At 32.7% G+C, this 23335-nt stretch overlaps 1 protein-coding gene across 1 annotated transcript in view; it reads left to right on the plus strand.

The window, feature by feature from the left end:
- Window positions 1-1846: 1846 nt before the first annotated feature.
- MARK4 (MAP/microtubule affinity-regulating kinase 4) overlaps window positions 1847-23335 on the plus strand; it is a gene marked incomplete at both ends in the record, with an annotated part of 55842 nt that continues 34353 nt past the window's right edge. Inside the window, 2 exons of the mRNA XM_051218395.1 lie at window positions 1847-2071; window positions 18211-18264. Coding sequence (XP_051073203.1) covers window positions 1847-2071; window positions 18211-18264 — 279 coding nt within the window. The remainder of the gene's footprint in view (window positions 2072-18210; window positions 18265-23335) is intronic.

A 23335-nucleotide genomic window follows, 5' to 3' on the forward strand; every position in this document is an offset into this window, starting at 1 on the left:
CTGCATTCAGCTGGAGAAATATGCGTAAGTGTTTAGTAACTGATAGCTGTTTGTTCTGGCTTATTAATTAACCTGTAGGAATGTGTTAAAAAACCTCTTAGTAAAATCAAAAACAGGTGCTCAGATTTTTAAGTAAAGATGGATAGTGGCTAGTAGTGGAATCCATGATGCAAGTTTGTTCCTATTTGGGACTCTTCAGATGGATGTGCCTGCATCTCAGAGTTCATGTCCACTCTGGGACTCCATCTTTTCTTATAAAGCTTGTGACTTCAGGGAATATCGAGGCAGGATGCAAATATACCAACAAGAGACTGATCAATTGCAGTCCTAAATAACAATGGGAAGATACAAGTAAACAACACCAAGTGAATAAAAGTGTTCAGATGTTTGAATAACCACCGATAGTTTTACGTTATTGAGTTTTAATTCAACGGATGACACGTTTAACTTCTATCTATTTTTACGAAATCATTTACCGTGATCATGGGATTTTTGTCTCATATACAATTTGATAACATTACGGATTTGATAAGATGGGTAAAAATTAAGATGAAGTCAGATCCTCATTAACTGAACGGTTGGTGAGCTAAGAACTGATTCCCTCTAATCGTGAATCTTATCATTTTTTCTTTGTATTGATGGTTCGTTTATGAGTACGTTATTTTATGACATAAAACACCCAATTATTCCTTTTAGTAATCTTTCTTGTCTATGGGTGAAAATCACTCCGGGGCTTATCTCAACAATACAACCTTACGAAGAGCCATCACTCAGCTACACTCTATACCATTAAATATCATCCATAGATCAACATTCTACTCATCTTTTGTGACAATGAAAAATGCTCTCAACCAAAAAATTAAAATCTTAACAACGTTCTTATTTTAATTTTATGAGATTCATATTAAAATTAATCACTAGTAAGCATATTATTATTGTTACCATAATGATTTACAAAATCTAAACATAATCATTAAAGTATTTAATTAATAAGAGCATTTATTTCTCCAATGATACATACCTTCAAATCCATTTAAATAGTTCATAAATGTATTAAAACTCTCAACAATTAGAAAGTTATAATTATAACTAATGATTTAAACTACTTCATTATTCTTTTCTACAAGGTACAATATTTGCATTACAATATCCATAAACTAGTAAAAACATATAAATTATAAGTGTGTATCATTTAGACGGTAAACAATCTTACATAAAAAGACAATAAAGGAAAAATATATATATACACTCCTTATTCTCGAATATTATCCAATCTATCTCACATATAAACATATGATCAGACACACTGATGTTTTTTTTCTCTCTCTCTCTCGCTCTTTATCTTTCTACACATATAACATTTAACTACTTATTAATTTGTCTTTTTTAAAAAATTTAATTTAAACACCCGCCCACTTAAATATTTAATCCGTTTATTCGCTTAAACAATTAGAACGACTTTTATTGATCAGTTGAACCAATGAAATATTTATTCCTTGTTTTCAAATTCATTTTATATGATAAATGAAATAAAGAAGAAATTACTACGATATAATTGTAAATAAATTATAAACAAGAAACTTCATTTTAATTACCTACTTTTTATAATCTTATAAAACGATAAATAAAGTATATTGCCTTGATTTGAAACAAAGTTCATAGTTACCAATGATATTTGTAATGATACAAAAAGTAAAACACAAAGTTAATGAAGTAAATAGTTTCTAATCAAGAATTCATGATCATTCTATTGTGTTAAACTGGAAAGAAAGAAAAAAAAAAACAAAACAAAGCCAAAAAAGAATCCTAAATGATAAACATGAAATTTTTTTTTTAAAATATGAAAATGCATCATAATATTTCTAGATTATCAATGGATAAATCTAAAAATTTAAATCATTCTATAAAATCTTTTAATGATTCATTTAAACAAACATATAATCAACATTTATGGATTGATAATACAAAATCTCAAATGAATTCTAATGGAAAATATAAAATTATACGTACTATTGGACAAGGAAATTTTGCTAAAGTTAAATTAGCTATTCATTTATTAACTGGACGTGAAGTAAGTATCATTGAAATACTTTTCATTGTATTCATTGTTTTATATAGACTATGATTAAGTTATCTTTCATTATCCTTTTTATAAATGATTGGATGCGGAATTGTATCTTGGGTGGAAGGTTTAGAATTTTTTTTGGTTTACGTTTGTGAGATAATAATAGTTTATGGCTAAAAGGTCTATTTGACGTCATAAAACCAATACCAGTAGTATCATTTGTCCACCTAGAAATGTTGAGTTTTTAAATACTATTTCATACTATTTATCTCAGGATTTCACTTGTTATTTTTGTGATAATATTAGCTATGTCTGTGGGACTATCATTTATGAACGACGTTTCAGCAACGCTAAAATGACCTTGGAATGTTCACCTACTTACTTGAGTTAAATAAGGATTATATATTAGTGTAAGGAATTAGATTCAATGTTTTCATCGCAAATGTTATTGAACCAAATGAGTGGATGAATTTCTCGCCAAAGTCCAAGATGTACTATCTTAAATCTGATTGGTTCGTCCATAAATTATAGTCTCACTACTGGATCCGATGAATATTTTCATTTCATAAAAGACGTTTTACCAACTTAACCAAGACAAGGTCATCAAAATTAAGCTGCATTTTAAAAAAAAGATATTCTTTGTGTGATGATTTACTTGTTAACTCCTGGAGATGAATTTATAATTTCTTGAGACAAAGACATTTACGAAAGATGTTTTTGGCAATCATTTTTCCTGGAATAAACAAAAATTGACCATCTTCAATATGGAGCTAATTAAAAATGTGAACTTGTCTCAAAGCTAACGGCTTATATTATCAACAAGATTGATCTCTTAACAATAATTCATGGTAACTTTTGATAAACTATTTTTCGAGTCCTCCAACTTTTTAATCATTAAATTGCTCATTACTTATTTGCAAACCAGAGAAAAGTTTTCATCAGTGTTTCAAATGTAAATTATTAATTTGATAAAACTTCACGTGATAAGTGTGCAAATAGTTTTATATGGATAAATTTAGCCAAATAATTATTTCAATGTTACATTTACTACAACAAGACGAGTATCTATTTTAAAATTGTGATACTTAACACTCTAAGTTAAGATCAAACTATTCTATGAATTGTCACATATCACTACATATGTATAGTTAACAATGATTCATTACACATTCAGCGTTACAACGAAAGTGAAAAGTTACAGAGATGAAAATATTTGCATGATATTTTGACTAAATATTTCAGAGCCATACTGCTTTTCGGATTAGCAAGACAATATTGTTGAAATTTATACTACAATTTCCACAAATCCCCATACCGATAATATTCATATGCTCACTAGTGACTAGCTTCATGATGGATTTCCTGGAGTTCTAGTGAGAAGCCGTGACCAGTGGAGTCCAATCTGTATCGGCTGTGAGACAGTTTTCTACCTCAAAAAATGGATGAAGGGTTGCGCAAGATCATGGATCGATTGAATTTACATAATAACACTTATGGATGTTGACTTAGTGGTCTAGAGGTTAGGAGTTCGCGTGCGGGACCCAAAGTCCTAGGTTTTAGTTCTGGGTGTGGGATCGTGGATGCACAAGGTTTCCAATAGTGGTTTAGTTTAGATTGACCGAGGAATTCAATTTTGAAAATAAAACAATTATTTGTTTTCAAATAAACTACTTGGATAGATTTCAAAATCAAACACGATAAACGTTAGGTCAACATGCAACATTTCAAGTTATATTTTCATCTGCCTCATTCAAATAGACATGAAATATGTAAAATGTTATAAGGAAGGCGAATTTCGACAACAAACTACTACATTTTCAGAAAATAGGAAATCTCATTAGTCCACACTCATCGCAGTGTAAATCAGTTCTCAGGTGATCTGTAGTTTACAAAACCAAGTACCGATGGTTAATTTTGTTAGTATTTTATATAATTATCATAGCCTTAATTACCTACTCATATCATTCTATGTATAGAGAATGAAGAGATGCTGTTATTCATTTTTTATGAGGTGAAAGTATAACATAGGGACTAACTTAGTCGTTTTTAACATGATCATGTGATTTTAAAGCCACTAGTGAATAAACAGCTCAAATAAATCAAAAGTATTTCGTAACATAACCAATGAAAACTGTTAATGTTTAATGGTTCTAGGAAGTATATTAGTAAACATGTGCATCGAAGCAATTGATGAATGCTTTCATGAAATTGATATTGATAACGACCTAACGTTACCTAGTTTCGAGGGGTTCAAATTATACATCATTTTATGACACGTGTATCTTTTATTGATCTCTCTTGATTACTGTTATTACTTGTGACAGAACAATAAAGTATTCACATGACTAGTCATGGTGATAGTTAATTATAGATTGAAATATAATTCATTTTATGATTAATATGATAAAGTTTTCGGATAATGTGTCATCTATTATTGTCGTTGTTACTGTTGGCGTCTTTCGATGAAAATTTTAATCAGTTCACAAGTCAGTCTGTTCAGCGTAAACTGAAACTTTCTTTGCTAACAAAATAAATAAATGTACAGATATCTTGCAGTAACTGTAATACAATATTTTCACTATTTGGTCCTGAATAAAGGGTCGTGGATGTTTATTTCTCAGGAGTCCCATACTAGGACAAAACGGCTGTTCAGTGATTTTAGGTTTTTAATGGTGGTCTAACTTGGATCGGTTCATGACATCAATGAAATATCTGTAGACTTGAAAAAAATGTATCATCCTTACAAAACAGAGAGGGGACAGTAAACGCTATAAACATTTTTGGTTGCACAAATGTATTGAATTTATAATTTACTTAATTGTGTGAAAATTCCCTCTTTTTAAGGATGTAAAACAAAAATAGCTAACCATGGTAAGTATTAGTTAATAATTAAGCTCAACAGTTATTCATAAGTCACTAATCAATAAGATGTGACCAGTTCAAGTCTATCAACCGTCTGTTAACGAGTAAAATCCCAGTAACTGACTACCATTTAACTGGATAAAAGTTTGATCAAATACTGAATTGTTGATCAGCGATTAACTAACAAAACTAATCATGGTTTCAATCAGATAACTAATTAGTTTCACGATTTCAGGTGGAGAGCTACTGGAACTTTGACAAACTGAACTCTGTTTGACTACCGAATAAATGATAAGTATACTTAGAGACAGTTTGTTTTGATCGTTATATGTGTGAAGCAAAAAACTTAAAAATAAAGGATATTCTTAGGTTGTTAGTATCTGATTATAGAGGCTTTAGAAACATTGCTTGAGCATAGTAGAACTACTGAAAGAGCTTTTTGAGGTTAGATGAAGTGTACTGGATGAACATGACAAATCGATTGGTGAGGTAGTGAATCCTCATCGACTGAGGTAGTCAAAATATGTATCATATATGTTCAACCTTACCCTACTTCGAGGTGCAGTGTTTGCTGGTCCCAGAAAAAGTTGGAATAAAGGTAGGTGCGGCTGAACCGCGAGTTGACATTAGTACATGAAGCTACTAACTGTTCTCATTTGCCATAGTGGTTAGGGTTAAAGCGATTATCGTGACCAGTCGTAGGCTATTTTAGATAACATGACTCAGAATTGGTCCAAACAACACAGATACATTCCATTAGTGTCTACCCTTAGTTTTTGAATTTTAAAGTTATACTTATAAGTAAATGAATTCACCCCTTTCTTTACGAGCCATTCTGTTCATCTCTAGTTTTTTCTACTAATACCGGTACCACTTCTACTACTCTTAATAATTTCAACTAGCTGTTTTACAGTATATCAACTTGGGCTGATACACATATATACCAGATTTTGCACTACTTATTACTGGCTTACTAACAAAACCCTTATCGATAGAAGCAATTATGCATTTAAAAATAAACAATTTAGAGATAAATCTCTAGTTGTATTAAGAGTCTGTGATTTCTGGAAACTATTTTAAGATTGAGTTAGTTGCTTACTTGACAGTGAAAGAATTACGTCACATTACAAAGTAGCTGCTGGTTTGCAATGAGCAAACTTACTGAAAAATCTTAAGTTTATGAGCTCGATCTCGTTTAAGATCGTGTGTGTATACGTGTATGTGTGAAAGGGGATGTAATCTCAAACCTGGGCTGAACAAATACCTAGATGAAAAAGCAAATAAGCTCTACTGGTTAAATACGATCATAGGTAAGACAAACATCCTTTCTATTGATCAATATTTGGTTAAGACGACCTATAGGATTGATATCAAGTTGGCCTCCATAGTAATGTCTGAAAGTGTTCAAGGACGTATACTTAGGTTTTCTGAAGCATTGACTATACGAAGACTGGAACCCTCTTTAAGTGTTCAATAACAGTTTTTTTCTTGTCCTTAACCTACCTTGGCAATACTGATTCATAATACAGAGTGATTTCAATATTGTTCTTCACATTGTGTACTTTATCACTACCTTTGTCTCCTCTTACCATACAATTTGACCCTTTATTTTTTTCATATTCAATGTCTTAACAAGTATACGCGTGATCACATCGTTCGAAACGTATCACCCAAATATATCACGTAGTTATGATAACCTTCGTTTTCTCATTGAAATATTTTTTGATGTTTAGAAAATTTCCCCAGTCACCTAATCGATTCTATGAAAATAATTTGTTTGACAACATAATTACTTCAAATAAAGAATAATTTGATCAAAAGTCGGTAAATAGAAAGAATAATTCGTGTTCTCTGACAGACTCATAGAATAAATGTTTCCTCTAGATAATTTGCCATTCAAGTTTCTCCATGTATAGAAAACTTTATGAACTATTCGTTGCTAGAATCATTCTAAAAATTATTACCAATGGATTAACTCCACGTGTTTCTATTACCTTATTACCCCCCCCCCCACTAGTCTGTACTTCTATATGTAGGGAGAGAGAGAGAGAGAAAGAGTTGTCCTTGTCTAGTTTACTACCTTGATAGGCTAAGTGGCTTAGTTGAACCTTGAAATTGCAACATGTGCGTTTGACTTCGCTCCTGAGCAGCTTTGAGGGTAAATTTATTTAATCTCTAACTACTGACTTGAACCGTTCTCTAGAGAAGAGAAAGAACAGAAGAAATTATAACTGTAACTGATAGATTAGTCTAAAGTTAATGTTTCACGGAATAATCCAATCACATAGCTAAATATTATTAACTTACAGATTACGGAATAAGCGACAATATCCTAAAAATAGCTTCTATTGTTTGTTATCTCTTCTTCATTCTTCTCTTTAAAATAGCTACGTACACATATCTTAAAAAGAAAAAAAATTTCTTTTTATTACGACTTATTAATGTAGTAATAAAAATTTATAATGGAATCTTATTTTCTTATTTCTGGTGTACAATGTACAATAGTTAAATTTATGAATAACAGATGTACGTATGTCAATTGAATTACACTTAAATCTTATTGTAATAATAATCATTCTCTAATGAAATTTTATTAAATTCAATGTTTCAAGTTAGAAATAAATTAATTCTTAATTTTAATCAAAATATTCTATTCTCATAATAAGCAAGTAAACTAAAAGCTTCCGGTTATATCTCGATGAGAATAATGAATGGTAACTGTTGAGATCTATTTCTTGACTAATACTATCGTATAATTTTTAAGTTACTAAACTGTCCATATTTATGTCCCTCTTATCATGGGCTTTATTTTGATCTATGAACTATTATTATACGATTTACCATTCTTGAGTTATGCCAAGTCTATTAATTACTACCTCCCACATTCACAGCCACTTTTTGGCTAAATCTTATACAAATGTTGTTCCCTATTTTATGGTACGATGTGGTCCATCCGGTTGGTATATAAACCTAGTATGTTTGAAATGAATGATTCACATCGCAGAGGCTGAGATTGGTGTTTTGGACTAAACAGGAAGGGTAAGGCGGGAAGCAGGACCGATAAGGACTCTAGACTTCTCGTACTTGTTTTAAGAGTTATTGGTCCGATCGGTAAATCACTATTCTCTAATTGGCGATATTATTATGTTATACATTGATAGGGGCATAAACCTACAAGTTATAACACTTCTGTGTAGAGATATTGTGAATTCTAAGGGTATATGAAATTCCTTAACATTGATTTATATCATTGTTAATGAACATTCTAATATTCTAAAAAATGGGGGGAGATGACTAAACTTATGATAAGATGGAGAGTTTAATAGGGTGTTTTTTTTCAAAGAGGATTTAGTCATGATGATAATTGACCGGGCAATAACGGGAGAAAATACATAATTAGATACCAGTAAAACTGATATAGTTTCTTTCTAGGAGTATAACATTTTATCACCAATGTTACTGGTTGATTGTCTTGTTGTATGATATCGACTGTACGACTTGAATATTTGTTTTTATGCTATGTAGAGAGTTATTAGTATATACTACTTATGCATTCCATACTAGGTATGAAACAGTTATCAAGCGGTTCTTCGTTTCCAACAGTTACACAATATTGGAGAGTAAAAAATGTTTATAAAACGATGTATTAAATCTAGTGTGTTAAATAAAAGAGATTGAGAAAATTATATGGTATGATAATAAATCAAGATAATGATATATGTACTATGATTAAAGATATTTGTTAAATTGACCTAGCTGTACTGTTGGTTAACAGATCTTTCGATAGGAACTTATGGTGAATGAAACCCACTCTGCTCTCTATAAGTGCATCGCTTCTTTCAGTGCTGCAGATATGTCTTCTTCACGATGCTAAAAAAGGTGAACTGAAAATTGTTATCATCACTTATACTACTAATCACATATGATACCAAAACACTATTTTTGAACTTAAATTCATAATATATAGTGATTACACATTTTACATTTACATTGTGGTAAATTGTAAAATGAATGCTATTCAATAATAACACTCTGATATTAAATATCTACTACTAGTTTTCATCAGACAAATTTATTTCCTTCTCATTTAGATTTCAAGTGAATCAACTTACTTATAACCAGGAAAGGAAGTAACAACAAGAATAACAAAATAAGTGCTATTTATCAGTCCAGAGTTTCGTAGAGCTTATAGAGTTACCATAAATTTCAAACCATAAATGATCTAAATTAGATAACTACCGAAAATATGGAAGTACTGGATGACTGTTTCATCCTGGTATGGGACTCCTTAATTCGTTACTCCACACTAGGTATCGGACCCAAGACCTTCAATCTTACGCGAGAATCTCTGGAAACTGAAGCAACTTCAAGATGAACTTCCTTAAATTCCAGTGATAACCTGTAACCATTGGAGACAGTTATCCACCATAGGAGGTGGAAAATGGTCACACAATAACGCAAATCGATCGAAGTTAGAGATGTACATCATTTGGTGCTGGCTTGGTAGTTTAAAGGTTTGACGTTTATGCTCAACACTAAAGGTCCTAGATTCGATCGCCGGGTGTGGGGTTGTCAATGCAATCACTAAACAGTTATCTGGTGCTACAAGGCTTCCAATGGCGGTCAAACTACGATTAGTTTAGGATTTAAAAACTACGAAACTTGCTGTTTAGTTTTCAATTTAATTCAGAAATATTTATTTCTCATGTCTAATTTAAACAAATATAAGTCACCATAGTAATAATAATTGTAATGTAGTTGTAATGTACAAAAGTTGATCAAATACCTTTTTTTCAATCAAAACAAATGTTGACTGAGTAAACAGTGAGAGAAAACAACACCATTGAATTCAATTAAAATGGATTATTCTACGAACTCGGTTCCTAAAAATATGAAAATCTGATGAATAAATGAATCTTTTTCCACGTTTACATTAACCAACTCATATCATTTGAAGAATCAATAAAACAAAAATTTACTCTGAAAAAAGATAGTTAACTTGATTCTATTTGATCTAAGCATGTTAAAGTAAATTTACTTTGATTCTAATGTTGTATAAAAATTTTCAAGGACGACTTCTCAGGTTTATTGAAGCCTTGGTTATTCGCAACTTTAGACCCTCCTTATGTGTACAAAAATAATTTTTCGTAACCTTGAATTTACCCTTGTAATCCCTAAATTATTCTATGGCCTAGCATAATGCGACAATGTCTTATTCTTTCTGTAAGATGTCAAATGTTTCTCTCCCTTTTGTTACCTTTTTTACTTGAACTTTTATTTAATTTCAATGGTTAAGATCATGAGTCTATTGAAGCTAGACCACCATGGAAAACTCGGAAGCACTGGACGGCCGTTGCGTCTTATTGTGGGACTCCTCAGAAGTGCACATCCACGGTCCTACCTCGCGAGATTCGAACCAAGGATCTATCAGTCTCGTGCGCGAATGCTTAACCACTAGACTACTGAGCCGGCCAGCATCCAACGGTGTTAATGTCTAACTTCAATCAATCCACAAAATTGGGCAATACATCCACCATTATGATCAGTGATTTACTATCTCTCAACAGACTCGGTTAAACTCTACTGATCACTGCTGAGGAGTCCCACAATAGGACGAAACGGTCATCCAGTGCTTCCAGTTTTTCCATAGTAGTCTAGCTTCAATTGACTCATGATCTCAACCATTGAAATTACTATCATATTCACAAAAACCTTTCTGATATTTTATTTAATTGACTTTGATTAATTTTTATATAAAATACCCTGTGAAGTATATATATAACCAGATTGTTCGAAATGTATAACGCAAATATATATCACATTTTTTTCAGATCAACTCCATCTTCTAATTGTTCTATCAAAGTTTTTATGTTCTAGCACGTTATTTCATAACAACATGGAAATATGTATCGTTTTTGTTTATTCTAGAAGAAGAAAAAAACACAATCGAAAACATTCATTGAAAAATTTGTTAAACTTATTAGCTTGATATTTTATTGTTAATTGTTATTGTGTAAGTAGTTTCTTTAGATATTCAAGTGAATAATAAACTAACTTTGTTGTTGAAAACTATAAAAAAACAAAGAAAGAAGAAAGTATTTATTAAATGATGTTGATATTATGCAATTACTTTTTACTTTTAATCGATTATTATGAAAAATTCATTTTTATTTTTTAATAAAAAAATTTGCGGCATGTTCAAACGTTTAAGCTACTTATTTCTACTTAAGACTTATTTGAATTGAATAATTATGAATGGTGACTTCTATCTTCTTTTTTTTAAAAAAAAAAACATTAATACGCTCTAATAAAAGATTTATAACTTTTTTTGATATTGAATATTTAAGAAAAAAATTGATCAAATGATCATTGTAGTTGTTGCCAGTGTCTATCTTTTGAGAAAAAGCAAACAAACAAGCATTGGAATTCAATATATCTTATATGATATAATAAAAATATTGTTTGGAGTACTTGAATTCTATGATTGAAGATTACTGTGATGATAGAAGCTAACTATTGAAAGTAATATAAAGCCTATACTGAAAACTATTCATTTATGAATAATTACAATTTAGATGAATGTTGAAAATGATCCGTTGCAATCTTGCAAGGTTATTGTTGATGACTGTATTAAAACTTATATTTATGAAATTGTTATTATTATTATAAATTTAATGGTTCATTTTACTATTTACTTCAACATTGTTTATTAGCAAAAATAGATAGTGGCTAGCAATGGAATCCAGGACACGTGTTTCATCCCATTTGAGACTCGTCAGCTGAATGTACCAGAATCTCAAAGTTGATGTTCACTCTGTGACTAGAACTCAGTACCGTTCACTTCAAACACTATCACGTTATTCACTTAGCAACTGAGTCCTGATAGCCACCTTCTTGTGAAATGGGGTGAAGTTATATTCACTTGGTGTTGTTTATTTGTATCTTCCCATTGTTATTTAGGACTGCAATTGATCAGTCTCTTGTTGGCACATGTGCATCCTGTGCGGACTGCCTCGATATTGCCTGAAGTCACAAGTTTTTCAACTGAATGTAACTGCACCCTATTTCACAAGCAGATGGCTATCAGGACTCAGTAGCTGAGCGGTTAACGCGACGGCGTTTGAAGCGAACGGTACTGAGTTCAAGTTCCGGAGTGAACATCAATTCTGGAATGCAAGTACATCCAGCCGACGAGTCCAAAGTAGGACGAAACGCACGTCCTGGATTCCACTGCTAGCTACTATCCATTTTCGCTTATAAAGCTTGTGACTTCAGGCGACATCGATCCAGTTCGCACAGGATGCACATATGCCAACAAGAGACTGGTCAATTGCAGTCCTAAATAACAATGGGAAGATACAAGTAAACAACACCGAGTGAATATTGTTTATTAGTCTTATGAAAGGCTGTACGGTTCCATTATGTCAGCTAAATTTTTTTGGTCCTAATGAATGTTCTGTTGAAATTTTTCTTACTTTTTTTCGTGATTCATGATAACTCATTCGTCATAACACATTTTTCGAAATACCATGCATTAGTTATATTTTAGTGCACTCTCCTCAGTCATAAACAAATATGTCAGTATTTTTAAGCTAAGTTTTGATAATGGCTGGAAGTGGAGTCTAGAGACTAGTCAGTTGGATGTATCTATACGTATGTGAATGTTCATACAGCTGCTTTGTGCTATGGGAATTAAATTTAGTTTTAATTTTCAAAGGTTTGAATCTTCTCTTTGTTGATTTTAAGTCTCCTTTGGAATATGCAGATCCTAAATCAATTGTCTTGATGGTGTCATTAAATCAAAAGCATTTTCAACAAGTTTTTGGTAGTGGATAGTAGTTGGTGTTTGAAGTTAAAGGGATTGTTGTGGAGTTTCGAAGCGAACATCAACTCTGAGATGTTAGTACTTTCAGCCAACGAGTCCACGTGACCTGGACTCCACTTCTAGCCACTATCAAAACTTTGCTTGAATATATTTGTGATTTAAATTCATTGTCAAGGCAATTCGATCAGGATTCAAATATGTCAAGAAGAACTGATCGAATGTGAGCCTTAGCACAAAAAGGGGAGGTCCAGATTCTTGCAAGTAAAATTATGTATATTAAATTTATTAGAAATTTCAATGACCATGAGCTTATATGTAACTGAAACGAATATAATGTATTCTAGGAACTTTTCTGTTCTTGGTTTATCCTTAAACTTGAAAATGGTAATATTTTTGTTAGTTGATTAAATCGCTAATTCTTTCACCTTTTGAAATCGATCATTACATTTAGTCATCCCTATTAGAGCATTTGTTGAGCATAAGGGAGTTAATGAATTTGGAGAAGAATGTTATGAGTTGGTGATTTACAAAATCTCCGTCACCGATACAAACAGCATTTTTTGTTTCTAGAAAACTTGTAGCACTTATGGGATAGAGGAGATGGTTTTTCCACTTACATAGATAAAACATTGTTTAGTAGCTCACTTATATTACTCACAGCTATGAACTATGGTCTATGACATTAGAGGACTTGAACAGGTTGCCGGTATTCAGTCTTCGATGTTTTCTAAGTATCGCCTGTGAGTGATGGAACCACGATGTAAGCAATATTGAGTTCAGAAGTAAACTACTACATAGAAATGGCAAGTCGATTAATAAAACCATAAATCTTCATCAGCTGAGGCGGTTATTACATATTCTACAAATACTTAAATATCCCATACTGAAACAAGTGATAATGATTAGGATAGAAAGGGATTGGAAAAAAGCTAGGTACTGTTAAATGGGAGTGTGTCGCTGTTGAATTCATTCATCGACTGTTGATCTTGGCCGTGTAAAGTCTTTGCTCTCAAACCGATGTGCACGAAATGGTCGTAAGTTTTGGCTGAAGATGTGGGTATAAATCTCCGAAAGCCATTCAAGGTAACAACATTGGACATATTTTCCGTCTTCTAAATCTTGAACTCAGTATGACTTCATATTCCCATTTTTCTATTCTATTCGTTCCTTGTAAACTTTGTTTATGGTTGTCATTCGACTTAATCTGATATCGCTTATTCCTGTTTTTCGCCATGTTGTTTTCTGATTGACCTTACTAGTATACAGTGTTACAGCTGGAAGAGATAAATGTTTGTCCCTGGTTCTATTTCGTTTCTGACTGATAAACCAACTAGTTCTGAGATTGCTAGATTGATCAAGCAATCAGAAAAAAATGTTTTTCTCCTTGTTACTGATATCTTCCCTCACTTATGAGTTAATATTCAACCTGACCTTTTCTTATATTAAAACAAGCCTTCATCAATCAAACAAACTGTGTAATAAATTCTAGATACATTTAACAGATAACTACATAGATCTATTCTCTTTCTATCGTGAAAATTTTGGACTCTTAGTTGGTAGAACCCGTTCTCGACTGATGTGGTTGATGTTCAGCTAACCACGTTAACCAACTGTACAATTCCTGTTAGTACAAGTCAATATTCAATGGAACATCAAAAAATACTAATTAGTTTTTGATAAAGTTTTCATTCAAGTAAGTTCATTCAGCATATTGACAGACATTGGTATAAGTTAAAAATAAAACATGAAAAAATAATAGTACCTTTATTTTATCAATTTCTTGATCCTATTAATGGGCGATATTGTGCAAGCATTCAAATGTTAAAAGAGGAAAAAACTGCTATTAGTTTGGTTATTCTAGTATTAAACAGTAATAATAATAAGAAATTAAAGGGTTATAGGTGCTCACCTTTTGGGACATACAGACTACAGCAAAACCATTACTGAATAATTCTTGATTCTCAACTGTTATTCCCATAGCTTATATGAGTTCATAACATAATCTTTAAACTTTTTCAAGGGATAATTATGTAGACTTTTTTTTAGTAAATTTGGGTGCTTGATTCTCATTTTTATGTATAATTAAATACTTTAGTATTTATAAGTGAAGATGGATAGTGGTTAGCAGTGTAATCCGGGACGCGCGCTTTGTCCTACTTGGCGCACGTCTGCTGAATGTACCTGGATCTCAAAGTTGATGTTCAATTTGGGACTCGAACCCAGTGCCGTTCGCTCCAAACGCCATTGCGTTATTTACTGCTGGCCAATACCCATCTTTGCTTGTAATGCTTGTGAATTAAGGCAATATCGAGGCAATACGCACAGTATACACATATGCCAATAAGAGACTGATCAATTGCAGTCCTAAACGTCAATGGGAAGATTCAAGGAAATCATACCAAATTAACTTTAGTATTTAGCAATAATATCATTTAAAATTCACTTCAGTGTCATATACTTTAAGTTGAGCTATCAAATGCGTTAAACATGGTTTTTGTATTTGAAGGGAAAGCACTGATGTGTCTTTATTTACTCTTCAATAGGATTTCATACAGAATACTAAATGTCTTAACATTTAAACCATCCAGCTTAGAGAACACACCGTCGAAGTGAAACCAAATCAATTCATTTTTATGGATAAAACGGATTGTGGAATCAGGGATGTAAGTCTTTCCCTATTTGGGACCCGTCAGTTGCATGTATATCCATCCCACAGTTCATGTAAAACCCAAAATTCGAAACTAGTATCTTTCACTTCAAACATCTAGCTACCGAGTTCACATATCCATTCATATGTGTATCGGGCACGAACCAAAACTAACTAAAATTTAGTTAAGGATATGAACAGCAAGTGACTTAAAAGGACTTTGAAACTGAACTAAATTTACCCTTAGTTACCACTGACTTATGTTCAGTTGACTTAATTCCGACCATAAAACTATTCAATTTAATGTCTCAGAGCCGCTCTTTGTGTAATATAATATACATCTGAAATACTCCTCTCAATCTTTTGATTGAATACCTTTGAGTCCTCATTATACAATACTGATTTACATTAAAAACGACGCTCTGGATGAGCATTTCATACCAGTATGGAATGCGTCAGGAGTGTCCATCCACAATCGTACATTTAGGAATTAAACCCAGAGCCTTCTGTCTCTTGTGCGAGATCTTGACCTGTAGACCACTGAGCTGGTAACCAATGGTGTACAATCCTGTCTCCAATCAGTCTACGATATTGCGCGATCATTTTCCATTATCTTCGATGGTCGCCTTCTATACGTCTGATACTGTTTGGCTCCACTAGCTGTGGCTTCTCACAAGAGCTTACCAAATTCGATCTCGAAGCTAGTCGCTTGTGAACAAGTGGTAATTCCTAGTATGAAAATGTAGAGATTGTTGAACTTTACTGTACATCGTTTCATCCTGGTCGATTGGTCTGCAAATTGTGCTCGCACGACATACAGAAGGCTCTGGGTCCGATTCCTCACTATAGGATTGTTGATGAACACTTCCGAGGAGCCCTATACTAGGACGAAATAGTCATCCAGCGCTTTAAAGTTTTTTCCATCGATTCGTGATTTTGTTGAAATTTCAACTTATGTTGGAATTTTAAAATTGCAAACTGATAACAATGATTACTAGATGAGTAAACAAATAGACTAGATCATTACTCATTATGTGTTTTATAAATCAAACGGAATGCAAACATAAGATACGTGAATTTTACCTGTTTGATCAGAGATTTACATGATATTTCATTAATTTTTTTGTATAATTTACAAATGTTTCCTTCTGTGAATTTCAATCTTAATTCTTGAATATCCTTAAATGCATACACTAATTACATCAGTTGAAAAGTGTTTTCATTAAACAATAATAAAAACTGAATGCTTCATCACGAATTCACTGAAGTATAAATCTCTCCATCATTAGTTTTCGATCTAATCTCTAAAGTTATCGTATGTATTTGAGCTATATAGAGATTTGATCCAGTTTTGTATGCAATCATGAGTAGCACTTGTACGACATCTTAAAATAAGATGAAGTACCTGTCCTTGATGGGAACTATTTTTCGATAAATAAGATGACACAACGTAACAGATGAATAGACGATAAAGTTTTATACATAAATAGAATTTTTCCAGCTTGATGACAATAATTAGAAAGCCATCATCTAGCTAAAAGTAAACTGAATACTTTTATCAAATGAAAATTACAAATTTTTTTCAAAAACTAGAGTCATTAGGAATTATATTTTCCGCCAAAAAAAATGAACATTTTCGCTAGCGGATATTTTAAATCACTTGCCTGTTCAAAATTCTTTGGAAATATTAATTAAAACTAACCTGCGTAACTTCGAAATTTATAATCTAAAAACAACTTTGCAAAAATGAATGTTAGAGTATATGTTAGATTGTTGATATATTCGATCATATTGAACTGTATATACACTAAATGGGAAATGTTTAATTATATTAAGATTATTTCTTATGCAAATATGGTCTATTTATGGATTAAGGATTTCTAAAATATCTAGATCTTTATGTAAATACACTTAAGTACTGAGATTGACAAATTTAAAAAAAAATAGGACTATAAATTATTTCAGTGATTGTTTTAACAATATATTGATGATATAAATTACTAAATCATAGAAACATTTCAAATCATACTTTAATCATTAAAACGTTAGAAACACACTATGAATTCTTGTATTCATGAATTTAGTCATAAGATTGTAGTGCGACGTCGAGTCGCGGTTGACTATGATCACCACTACGGGAAGACTACGTGCCAGTTGACCGATAAAATCCCCCGTAAGCCAAATATCAGAAGGCAGTTAATGGCTGTAGTCGAGATGTATTTGTTAGCAATCTCGTGGTACCGAAAGAATACAGAGATCGTGCCAGGTTACAAGTGTGTTTACTGAACGTAACCGAATTCGTACAAGGTCACAATCAACGGAAGAATGTATGTGTTTTGGTACAGTTAAACAAACAAGTACGGTAAAACAATCCCTGGTACAATTGGTTATAATAATAATTGTTTCCATAACATCAATCGCGTTCTCCTGATAAAAGTAGGTCACTACAAGATACATGATACAGCAAAAAACTACCGTGTCTTCAATCATGACCAACGTATTCTATATTAGATGATATTGTATACACATTCAAATGGTTCTATTATTAGTTATATCCTATTATGATGAAGAAAACGTAGAATACAGATGGATGATTCTAGTGTTGTTGAATTCTCTAACTTAGGTGGTCCAATTGTAAAACTTTCATTGTCATTCAGACCAATATCATCAGTCTTTACTTCATATCTACTATCTTATAAAATTTGAATTTTAATCTAATTTTTACTTAGATATTTTGTTTTTATTTTCTTTTATTTTCGGTTCCATAATTTCCTTTCATCGACAACTATTAATTAATACCTTAATCTACAGGTTGCGATCAAAATGATTGATAAAATTAAAATGTATAAAACTTGCCGAGATAAAGTAAGTGCATTAAATGTTCAATGCTCGTTTATTGTACATTGTTTTTTTTAAAATAATATTACTTGTAATGGAAGTATAATTAGATTCATTTGACACTTAACATTGTTTATTTAAATATTTACAAAAATGTGTTACATTACTTTATAAAATACAGAAATTATGAAAAATACACATGTTATGTATTGACATATTTTGGTGGAGTTTTGTTCTCTGAGCTGGATGGTTTGATTGTGGAGCTTTCATCGTTCTTCTAAACGACATCGTCAGCACAAACTTCAGATAGAAGTGAAGTGTTCGAATTTCTTCATATGTATTTCACAGTTTGTTCTGTGCACCTCGATGTTTATTGGTTCTTACTGACCTTAAATTTGTCATTTTTTGCTTCTTTGTTTTGGTTGTGTCTCCCATTGGTTTGATTTTTGTTCCTTTATTTGTGCATGATTTTCCAGATTGGTTGGTAAACTGGATTGATTTCCATATGCTTGTTGACTGCTGATTGACCTGAGTGCCAGGCTCCTAAAAATTCTCTGGTGTTTTTGGAGTTTCCTCTATCTAAGATTTCCACATTTTTCCAATCGACCACGACCAAACCATCCAGCTCAGAGAACAAAACTCCACCAAAATCATCCACCTGAGCTACAAATCTTCTCCACCATTGACATATTATTATATATTGTCCAGTCAAAATTCATAAGTATATTTTGGTATCAACACATAGACAGTCTAATTAATGTGATAAAAAAACTTTTTTATTGAGGTTATTAGTTATGAACAGAAATAAACAAAACATCGATCGTATTTAACCGAAAAACCTATCAATTTAAGGTACTCTAACTTTGATGAGCTATCTTTATCCAGCCACGAATTGATACCAGTTTTAATATCTATATAAGTAAGTTATTTATCCAAGAAATTCAAGACCTTAAACTCCGCATATCCATAGGTTTCGCGTTCGTAATTTGATGACTATATAAAATCACAACAGCCACTCATCAAGCATAACATTCTGCAATTTTGTTTCATTCATGAAAATATAATCTTTTTAAATATTGATTAAGAAATGCTAAATGAGACAGATAAACAGACACAATCCTGATAAGTTCCACTAGAGCTTGGAATAATCAAGATGAAGATGAGGTAGAAACATCCTCCCAAAAGGTAAGCACTGATATAAATTAATATTTTCAAAATAAAATTTATATAACCTCAATTAATGTACTTATTCGACAAAGTAGTATGTTGTTCATTGAAATGTCAGAGATTATTTTTAACTCAGCAAGTATGTAAATGTTTTATCTAAAACTCATCTTTTAAACATAGGAAAATGGTATAGCTACATTTATTCTAACTACATATTTCCATAAACTAATGTAAACACTTTTTATTGCCCCCAAATGCCTTGGTACGGCCGAGAGTGGGGAGAGTCCGTTCTCCCTCTCGAAATGCTCTCACATGGCCACACCTATATAGCCTCTGTCAGGGAAGTCCTACTCACTAACTTCTCGCACCACGGGTGTTGTTTACGAAATCGAGAGGACAAAAAGCGAATGTTCGGCGCTTTAACCGGATTGGTGGACATGGAGAGTTCACCTAGGGGAGTTGCAAAACCCTGATTCCAGACCAATAGTGCACATGGGCTCCAGTACCCTGAGAAAATAGATGGCGTATGAACCGATCGTTGGTCACCGGCTACCATGGGACTGCATCTCCTTACGATGCTCCACTGCCTTGTGGATCAGACCTTCAGGTCGAAGGCTCCGGGTGTGGCTCCCTAAGAAAACCACCTGTTTCGGTTTGGGCACCCGGGCAGTATCATAGCCCTCACACATATCAAATGAGATTTATGTGGCGCATATGTATTTGGTGCCTTCTTGCACCAATATCTATGTGTTAAAGCAAATAAATAGATAAATAAAACACTTGTTAATTGTATATTACAACATTGGCGATTCATCACCATCACTTATCAGTATTTCTTTTAATATAAAACACATCCATTACAATTAATTATTTGAAAAGAATCATTTAAAAACCCATTAAAAATCGATATTGAGCAACTGAACCTTTATTGAAACATTGAATATTGTTGAAAGTTTTGAAACAATGTCTAGAAATAAGTAAATGTAACTTTCTTCATAAATATTTTATTACTATCGCTTAACTATAAAAATGAATGGATCCTTTAGTACGTGATTATTTTTTAGCAATAAAACTAAGCGGAAAAGTTATTAAAATCACTTTGAACCGCTTCATGACATCTTGTTTTTATTACATAGATTTTGTCTTTTAATGAGTCTTTTTAATAAATTTCATTCAGTATGGAGTTGTAGAGATTAATGAGTTTTTGATTAAAATCATGAATGGACCAATGTTAGACCACCACTGAAAATCTGAAAACATTGGACGGCCGTTTCATCCTTGTATGAAACTCTTGAGCAGTGCCCATCCATGATACCGCACATGGGATTCGGACACAGGACCTTAGGTCTCCGGGTTTTTAATGGTGGTCTAACATGGATCAATTCATGATCTCAATCAAAAATTTCATTCAATCCAATATTTTACTGAGTCCGCATGAAAACAAGTTCAACATTAATAATCTGTGTAAAATAGAAAAGGTATGAGGTTATCCATCTATTTTTGAATGTTCTACAAAATTAAAATATCTGGCATTTTCGATCTCTTTCCCGTTAATTTAGTGGGCGAGTTCTGCATATAAACGAGTATAATTTTCACTGAGGATTTCATTTCAATCATTTGATGCTATCTAAATATATTTCCACGTAATATAAGATAAACATAATCCACACTTGAATCCCTCTTAAACAGTCGATAAATATATTTTTTGTTATATCCCAATAAGTAGAAAATTTGTATTTCTGTCGTCTCGTGACTTAATGTAAGCCATTTCTTCAGAAGGGGTTTTCGTGGATATTATAGTAATTTTAATAGTTAAGATAATGAGGCAATTAAAGCTAGACCCGGAAAAGCTGGACGGCCATTTCGTCCTATTATGGGATTCCTCAGCAGTGCGCATCCACGATACGTAATTTACTGATTCGCTGATTAAAAATCAATTTGTGAGTGTCCTTTTAAAGTCTCTATAGTTTCTTGCATAATACTGATACATTAATTTACAAATTTACTTGAGATGTGAGTAACTGAATTAACTTACAAGTGTATCAGATAAAATTTACTTGATTAAAGCAGTTCCATCTGATTTCCCTAGTTTTATTTTATTGCTGAAGTTTGTGGGTAGTCTAAGCAATCTGTAAAACACTTTATTTTTTATTATATTATGTATTACATAAGCACATTGTTTTATTTATCAATACAATTATAGTGCAGTTACATTAAAACACATACAGAAAGGAGAGCGTTAATATGCAAATATTTATTGAGTCAATTTTTGAAGTGTATAATTCACTTGTTTACGATGTTTAATTCACAAGTTTATACCTGTCTTAGTACATGTTGTTTAGTGTCAATCATTACAGTTACATTTTGCAAACATAAGTATCATGAATATTTTTTATGTGTTCACTTATTCCAGCTGTTCGTTACAGAATTTATAATACCATATGATTATTATTGTATTGTCAGTATAAGGTTGTGAAGAATGTTGAATTTCATTGAAATCATGTACTGGTCAGAATTAGACAATCATTTAAAGCATGAAAACCCTGAGTGGTTGTTTCGTTATCTTTATCACTAGAGCTCTTATTCGTTAGCTTATTTTTCCTTGAACTAATCAGCTTACAAACATTTTTCTGGTTTTGAGCATAGTTGGTTTAAAGACTAACCAATAAAACTACCAGGAAAAGTTATTCGAAAAGTTTATTTCACACAAACTTTATACATATACGTAATTAAATAAGTGAATGAAATAGGAATTGTTTAGTACGATTATTTTGAAGAGTAATTTAAATCCATCATACATTTCATCATAGACTGATATCGACTAAAAAAGTCTGAAATCCAAAGAACACTGGACAACTATTTCACTCAGAATTCTTCGACAGTGGCTGTCGAAAGCCTTTCTTACTTACTTACTTATGCATGTTACTCCCAATAGAGCATAGGCCGCCGACCAGCATTCTCCAACCCACTCTGTCCTGGGCCTTCTTTTCTGGTTCTATCCAATTCTTGTTCATTCTTCACATGCCTGTCTCAAATTCTCGGCGTAATGTGTTCTTCGGTCTTCCTCTTTTTCTTTGACTTTAAGGATCCCAAGTGATGGCCTGCCTGGTAACGCAGTTAAATGCTTTCCTCAGTGTGTGTCATATCCACTTCCAGCGACTCTTCCCGATTCCTTCCTCCGCTGGGATCTGGTTTGTTCTTTCCCACAGTTGGTTGTTGCTAATAGTGTCCGGCCAATGTATCCGAAGTATTTTGCGTAGACAACTGTTGATAAACACTTGTATCTTCTGGATGATGGCTTTCGTAGTTGTCCAGGTTTCCGCCCCACACAGTAGAACTGTCTTGACATTTGTATTGAAAATCCTGACCTTGGTGTTGGTTGACAGTTGCTTTGAGTTCCAGATGTTCCACAGTTGTAAATATGCTGCTCTTGCTTTGCCGTTCGGCGCCTTCACATCTGCATCAGACCCACCATGTTCATCAATGATGCTGCCCAAATATGTAAAGGTTTTTACATCTTACAAATCTTCTCCGTCAATTGTGATTGGATTGGTGCATGCTGTGTTGTATCAGAGAGTCTTACTTTTCCCTTTGTGTATATTGAGACCTACTGCTGCTGAGGCTGCTGCTACACTGATCGTCTTCTCCTGCATTTGTTGTTGTGATTGCAATAGGAGGGCCAGATCATCTGCGAAGTCTTGATCGTCCAGCTGCATCCTAGATGTCCACTTTATCCCGTACTTCTATCCAGATGTTGACGTCTTCATGATCCAGTCGATCACCAGGAGAAAGAGAAAGGGTGAGAGTAAGTAACCTTGCCTGACGACGGTCTTCACTTCGAACGACTTTGTCAACAGTCCTCCATGCACAATTTTGCAGTTTAATCCATCATAGGAATTCTGTATGATGTTGACTATCTTCTGAGGCAAGC

This window comes from Schistosoma haematobium, chromosome 1 (genome assembly GCF_000699445.3).
Source record: "Schistosoma haematobium chromosome 1, whole genome shotgun sequence".
Lineage (NCBI taxonomy): Eukaryota > Metazoa > Platyhelminthes > Trematoda > Strigeidida > Schistosomatidae > Schistosoma > Schistosoma haematobium.